Source organism: Pistacia vera, unplaced genomic scaffold (assembly GCF_008641045.1).
Source record: "Pistacia vera cultivar Batoury unplaced genomic scaffold, PisVer_v2 Contig723, whole genome shotgun sequence".
In the NCBI taxonomy this organism is placed as follows: Eukaryota; Viridiplantae; Streptophyta; class Magnoliopsida; order Sapindales; family Anacardiaceae; genus Pistacia; species Pistacia vera.
The window spans coordinates 169,252-177,051 of NW_022196583.1; the positions used below are offsets into that span (position 1 = coordinate 169,252).

The 7,800-nt window shown below is 36.9% G+C and overlaps 1 protein-coding gene and 1 non-coding gene across 2 annotated transcripts; both read right to left on the minus strand.

The window, feature by feature from the left end:
• Nucleotides 1-210: 210 nt before the first annotated feature.
• LOC116114777 (protein SRG1-like) lies at nucleotides 211-2,677 on the minus strand. The gene is made up of 4 exons (XM_031400914.1): nucleotides 2,380-2,677; nucleotides 2,052-2,299; nucleotides 690-1,014; nucleotides 211-612 (listed from the first exon to the last, which is right to left on the minus strand). The coding sequence occupies exons 1-4, from the start codon at nucleotides 2,626-2,628 to the stop codon at nucleotides 355-357; spliced, it is 1,080 nt and encodes a 359-aa protein (XP_031256774.1). The 5' UTR covers nucleotides 2,629-2,677; the 3' UTR covers nucleotides 211-354.
• Nucleotides 2,678-7,233: 4,556 nt separating this feature from the next.
• LOC116114847 lies at nucleotides 7,234-7,340 on the minus strand. The gene has a single exon (XR_004125595.1). It is a non-coding gene; the product is annotated as a small nucleolar RNA R71 (small nucleolar RNA).
• Between the last annotated feature and the right edge of the window lie 460 nt (nucleotides 7,341-7,800).

The window sequence follows — 7,800 nt, forward strand, 5'->3', positions numbered from 1 at the left end:
TCCATGTGAGTGAACGACGGTCTAAATTTGATGGACGACCGTTCACTAGAAAAAAATTATTAAAAAAATCAAAGACGTGTTACACGTAGGCGGATACAATATTTCGGTGTAAAAATCCCGGTGTCCGTAACATTATTGTTATTTTCATGCCATCAAATTAAGGCAACTAATTATTTGCTTAAAATATGTATGGAGTTCTTGGCGCTGTGGTGGCACTCAGAATTTCGACAATTTATTAATATATCAGACAAGTCTGAATTGACATTATTAATTTTCTCATACAAGCTGACAAACTTTCTGGTGTTTATTTATCATATGATAAAATACTCAAAAGATTTCTCACATTAACATATTTTACTCCTCTTGATTATCGATTCTCATCACGTCAATGTATGCCTTTCCATCAAGTTTGCGTGTAAATAATCCCTTGAAGTAGTCTTCAACTCCAATTCTTCTAAACAGTGCTGGAGTCTCTGGAGTAATAAGGCTCGGTGCTGGACCCATGTCTCCATCCAGTTTGGGGCAGTAAAATGTTGCAATAGAGAGCCTCTCTTTTGTGGAGTTCACGGTTGCACGATGCTCAATACTTGGGTAAATTCCATTCGTCACCATCTGCAAAATCATCCATAAAAACAGTCAAGAACAAATTCCATTATGTATAATATTCTACCAATTTAAGCAAATTATACCTCCAAATTGTCCCCGATGTTGACAACAAAAGCATTACTAAGAGGTTTAATAGGAACCCACATCCCATCTTTCTTGATTTGAAGGCCTTCCATCTCGTTGATCTGCAGGAGGATGGTGAGGCCGACGGAGTCAGAATGAGGACTGAGGCCTATGGCAACCTCTGGTTGTGGACATGGAGGATAGTAGTTCATCCTCATTGACTGCCATCCTTTTTCAAACAACACCTTCATATCATTAGCTTCCATTCCTAGAGCTTTTGCCATCAGGTTCAGAATTTTCATTGCCAGATTTTTTACTTCACCCGAATAAGCCTCCAAAGTTTCTCTGCTCGTGAAGAAAATTCTTCAGTCAGGCAAATGGAGGGGTCGAGGATGATTTTTGGGGCCAGGAACAACCCAAAAAATTAAAATCGCGTAACCCTAAGGGTGGTCGACGACGATCGATGAACAATCAAGGTCCGGGGTGTTGGGGTTTTTGGTAGGGAGACATCAGTGAGGCCAATGGAGGGTTCGGGGATGATTTTAGGCACCAGAATCCGTTGGAATGGGGGAGAAAGTGCAATATAAGAGGGGGTGAGTGGAAGGAGTAGGGTATGTTTATAATTTTGAGGGCTAGTTTTCCACCTATGTCGGTTAAACTGATGAAGGCCCAGGGTCTTAGTCTAACCAGTTAAAATGGTCGGGTTGGGCCAGGTTTCTAATCAGTGCTCATGTTGGTTCGCCTTTACTCTTGGACTGCCATAGGTCCGTCACTTAAATTTATAAGAAACAATAAACCAAGACTTTGAAGTTTTATTTAATTAATGGGGGAGAAAGTGCAATATAAGAGGGGGTGAGTGGAAGGAATAGGGTGTGTTTAAATTTTGAGGGCTAGTTTTCCACCTTTGCCGGTAAAACCGATGAAGGCCCTGGGTCTTAGTCTAACCAGTTAAAATGGTCGGGTTGGGCCAGGTTTCTAATCAGTGCTCATGTTGGTTCGCCTTCACTCTTGGGCTGCCATAGGTCTGTCACTTAAATTTATAAGAAACAATAAACCAAGATTTTGAAGTTTTATTTAATTATGTTTAATTAATCGTATAATAACAATTGACATTTGATTGATGGGATGGGGCGGATGAGAAAATCTCTCCTCCTTTTACATTAAAGTGCTGGCATTTCAATTTTCATCTTTATAGTGGGTAGATAAAATGTCTCTATCGCAGACAAACAAAGAAAAAGAAAATATTTGAGGAAAGAAATAGAAATCTTACAGCTTAAATTTTAATAAATCACGTTATAAATGGTGAAAGCAATATTACAACATAACTGTCTAAGGATCTATTCCATGAAAATAAAATTAAAAAAAAAATAAAAAAATTGAACCTGAAGGAGAGAGGGAGCTTGGGAAAGAGGTGCGGTTTCCTCAAATGAATTGGGAGAGTAGTCAAATAGAACATGTCTCCCCAGTCAAGCTTTTGCTCTTCAGAAACAACAAACGCATTCCCAAATCCTTCAATATCCCCTGGAAGTTGCCCATACTTCTTCTTCTCTTCTATTGGCAACGTGAAGAACTTCTCAATCTCCGATTTCACTTTCTCCACCAAAGAAATATCCACCGTATGATTTATCAACTGCGCCCAACAAATTGATTTAGTTCCCATTAATGCCAATAATAATTCATTCATTCTCTTGAATATAAATGTATACGAACCTGGAAGAAACCCCATTCTTTGCATGCTTGGTGTAATTTGTCGAGCTCCGAGTCCATGAAATCTGCAGAAAGTAACCTTTGCATATCCACAACAGGGACTTGTAGAACAGAATTGTTATTAGAAACGAAAGGATTTTCCTGATCGGGACGCACGTATCTTTGTGGAACTCTGGTGGGTGGCTTCTTGGCTATCTCTTGGACACAAGGCACAGCTAGAGAGCTACCAAGTTTTGGCAATGTCGCCGCCATTATTGTTGGAAAAAGAAGAACAGACAAAGTGAACTTAATGAAATCTAGCTATTACTATCGAAATCTGTCACGTATCTTGCTTGAAGGGTGCGACTTTATTTATACTAGTTTCGTGATCTCAGCTTCTACTGTGGATTGAAAATAACTTCGTACATATCTTGACTTTCACGGCTGTGAAATTCTTTTAAACAGTAATTAAATCTAATACCACAAAAATATGTAATCCAAAATCTGGGGGATATTTCTAAAACAAATTCAAGTCTAGACTCTAGAGTTGACGGGGTAGTTGAAGACTTGAAATTAATGCAAAGCCAAGCCAGCAAATAATCAAAGAGCAATAAGATTGGTTTTAGAGCAGGGAGCTACAGAGACTCAGAGAGAGCTATATGAAACAACAGTTACTGATTTTGGAATTTTCAACTCTATAGAATGAAGCAACAGTATAAGCTTAAAACTAAATTGTTGAACTGTGGTTGGATACTCTCTTAATTTGAGTTAGTTATTTGGAAGGAATTTTATCGTAAATTCATTTATCAGCTTGCAATGCATATATCACAACGGGTTGAATTTATCTCACATCGTACTAAGCCATTACCGTTCAGAGAGCTCAATTTGTCTCATATTATAATAATTACGAAATATAAAACATTATAAGGACTAATGCATAACTAATGAAAAATAAGAGACTATTGTAAATAGAATAACAATAAAGGGGGCTGAAATTTATTATCTTTTTTCATTTTAGTACACTAGAATTACAAAGGAGGGAAGAGTTTATATAGTAATTCTTGTCACCCCCACCCCCCTAAACTAATCAAATCTTACCATTTAGCCACTAGGTGCCACAAATTGTGACCACCTTTTGCCATGTGTCAAGAGGTGGCAATAGTGTGATGAAATGTGTCAAATAGTGGTAGATCCATATTTCTTTACAGCACTCCCCCTTGGATCTCCACCAAATAAAATCCACCACTTACAGATAATTATAATTGACTTTACTTAAGAGAAACCCAGTGGGACAAAAACCTTAAGCAAAGAAACAAAATTACATGATGAATTGTATAATGGTGTTGGACGTGCGAAATACTGCCTCATTAAAAACCTTGTCAGGAAAACCCAGTGGAACAAAACCTGATCAAGGAAAAAAGAGTACAGTGTACATGTATCCAGTATAATAAAGTCCCCCTAATTGATGCTCCTCTTGATCAGTGCTGCCCCTGATAATGGTACAATTAATTTAGTAATTTATTGAGTCCCCGCATACCAATGCCATACACTAACTTTTCAAATGTTGCCATCAATCTCTTGATTTTGCTAGAGTTCATGAGTGTAAAAGAATTTCGGCTAAATATGCTTGGTTTTGTCTCCTTTGATATATCCTCTCATAACTTGGGCAATAATGCTGCATTGTCTTCATTTATAATTGTGACAATTTGCATGTACTTTCAATATGATGGATGACAGACCTTAATCATACGTATTATCGGCTAGCTTCATAAAGCTTAAGAATCTCAGAGTGGTTGAAGGAAGTAGCAACCAATGTCTGTTTTGTAAAGCGTCATGATATTGCAGTACCATTATGAGTGAATACATACCCCGCTATGAGCAGGCTTTGTCAGGATCAGAAAGGTACCTAGCATTTGTATAGCCAACTAATTTAGGAACATTAACAGATTTCCTTGGATAAAATAATCCCGAGTCATTGAGGTAACAAAAGACATGCTTGATCCCATTCCAATGTTGGCAAGTTGGTGTAGAACTAAATCTTGCCAACAGATTCACTGCAAATGTTATGTCTGGTCTTGTACATTGTGTCAAATATAATAATGTACCTATTACATTTAGATACCGTATTTCAAGACCAAGTATCTTTTCATCGTCTTCTTAAGGATGAAATTGATCATTTTTAGGATTAAGAGACCGAACTACCATTGGGCTACTCAAGATGTGAGATTTATCCATATAAAATCGCTTAAGGATCTTTTTAGTATAAATTGGTTAATATAGCAAAACTCTATTTGAACAATGCTCGATCTACAGGCCAAGACAATACTTTGTTTTCCCTAAATCCTTCATTTGAAACTCTCTTTTTAAGTACTCGACAGCTTTTGTGGGCTCTTTAAAAGTCCCTATTAAGTTCATGTCATCGACATATACTGCCACAATTGCAAATCCTGATTCTGACCTTTTTATAAAAACACGCGAGCATACAAGATCATTGATATATCCTTTCTTAATCAGATATTCACTGAGACAATTATATCACATTCGTCCTGATTGTTTCAATCCATATAATGATCTTTGTAATTTTATTGAATATATGTTCCTTTTATTTGCTTCTGGCACTTTGAATCCTTTAGGGATTTTCATATAGATATCAGTATCCAATGTAGCATAAAAATTCGTAGTGGCAACCTCCATGAGACACATATTAAGTCCTTTTGAGACTGATAAATGATAAGAGCTTGAATTTTTATATTTTGTTAGTGATTTAATTGGTTTATTTATGAAAAAATGTGTTTAAAGTGTGGAATTTGGATTATTTCTTTCATAAATACCATTTATGGGATCATGGGTGCATTTTGAGTGGTTTCAGGCTCAAACAAGTTTTTGAAGGGAAAAGAATGATGTCGATAGGATTCACGACTCGTAGGAACAAACGGCACAAGAATTAGGGTCGAAATGAGGGAGTTGTGGCAAGTCGAAGATGTCACGGAAAATCTAGAAATTCTTCATCATGAGTATGCCTCGATGTTTCTGTCATAACTTGAGCTGTAGAAGTCAGAATTTGACGATTCTAGTGGCGTTGGAAAGCTTATTCAGAGAGCTACAATGTTTGTGTTGATGACTTCATCTAATTCTAAAGATTATGGATGCTTTGGATAGAAAGAACAATCGTCACGGCGACCATTCTTACCTCCGCAGCGATGGGTAACGGGTTTGTGTTAATTCATTACCCTAATTCGAATCTGAATGGGCTAAGTTTTCTAATCTTTTTCCTAAGCACGACCAAGAACCCCAGAGATATAACAGAGAGTTTTGAAGAAATTAAAGAGGATTAGAAGGAGGAGAAAGGACGGCTACTACTTTGGAGATCGAAATTCTTGCGATTCTCGTTCACAAATTAGAGAAGTTTTTCTATTTTTCTTTCTTGAACTCATGTTATTAAATACAATGGTTGTTTTCATTATTGTAATTATGAACTAAATCTTTTTTCTAGGGCTAAAGATGTAGCCCAATTTATGAATATGTGTTGATTTAATTTGTTGTTAATTCTTATTGAGCATTTAATTCTAAGTTTTATTATTATGCATAATGCTTTCAATTCTTAAGGATCCGAGAGTTAAATGATATCATGGGTTGGGTTGAGATCGAGAGATGAAACCTGATTTGTCTAAGGTAATAAAACCATAGATTGAGCGAACACTAGAGATAGGTTACTGCGATCTGTGAGGCTCTGGTAAATTCTATAGAATTTAATGATCTCTTAACTCCTAAATCCAACTTAGAGATATTTTGGGTTGTTGCTTAAGGGTTAATTCGCTAATTGTTTGAGAGAAAGTTAGTGGAATATCAGGGAATTTGGCCTTTAGAATAAGCTTAATTAGGTTAGCAATAATTGTCAATACATAGGATTAAATTGGTGTGAAATCTATGCCCTAGGTTTAGTCATATTGATTTGTTTACCATAGTATTAATAAAATTCTGCCTTTGTTTAATTTTTAGTTTGTTATCTTTTTCATTAAATTAATTCTTAAGATTATGTTTCATCAAATAGCAATAAAATAGACTAGTTTGGTACTTGGTAGGTAGTTCTCTTAGGATTCGACACTCTTTTACACAAGCTTTATTACTTGCGCAATTTCGTACACTTGCGAATAGCCTGTCAAGTTTTCGGCGCCGTTGCCGGGGAACTATTTTGTTTTACCAATATCAATACGAAATATTTAGTTGCTAATTTGATTTGTTTTATTTCTGTTTACTAATTAATTTTTATTTTTGTTTGTTTTGTTTGTGGTTTTCAGCTAGAATCTAGAGAGTTTACATTCCAGAGGTCGTGGTCATCTTAATCCACTAGATTTTGAGATCGAGAGAACCACGAAATAGTTGAGGAGAGAAAAGAGGCAAGCTAACTTTGAAAGATCAATGGCTAACATAGGAATTGTGAATCCCAATATGGGAAATCAAGAGAATGAGACTGAAGATACTTTAGGGGGAAATGCAAATGGTGGAGCAGTAGTGGTTCAGAGAGCATTGAAGGACTACTCTAGTCCTACTATTGACGGGTGCTATTCTAGCATCAGGAGACCACCAGTTCAAGCAAATAATTTCAAGATCAAGCCAGCCATCATTCAAATAATTCAGTAGATGGTTCAATTCGTTGGGTTGGCTAATGATGATCCCAACTTGCATATCGCCAATTTTCTAGAGTTGTGCGACACATTCAGACATAATGGAGTCTCTGATGATGCAATTAGGCTAAGGCTTTTCCCATTCTCTCTTCGGGATAAAGCTGACGCTTGGTTGATTTCTTTTCTATCTGGAAGCATCACGACATGGAATGAGTTAGCTCAAGCATTCCTCACTGAATACTTTCCACCTGCCAAGCTGAGAAGTGAGCTTACCAATTTTTACCAACAAGACTTGGAGTCATTGTATGAAGCATGGGAAAGGTATAAAGATCTCTTACGGAGGTGCCCTCACCATGGTTTACCAATTTGGTCGCAACTGCAAACGTTCTACCAAGGGTTGCTATCGACTATTCAAGCTATGATTGATACTGCAAGTGGGGGAGCCTTGAACAATAAAACACCATAGGATGCATACAATCTGATTGAGGTGATGGCGAACAATAACTATATGAGGACTCCAGAGAGAACTCCAACAAGGAGATCAACGAAAGTGCACGAAGTTGACGGTTACACTGCATTGGCTGCTCAACTTTCAAACATCCAGAAGCAATTAGATAATGTGTTGAAAATAAATGCAATTGAATCTTCTTCTCTAACATGTGACCTTTGTGTAGGAAATCATCAATCCAAGGATTTTCAAGAAGGGAACTTGTTTGCTCAGCCTAAACAAGCCAATTACGTCGATAATTTTCAAAGGGGGCAAGGAAATCCATATTCCAACACATACAATCCAACATAGAGGAAACACCCGAACTTCTCG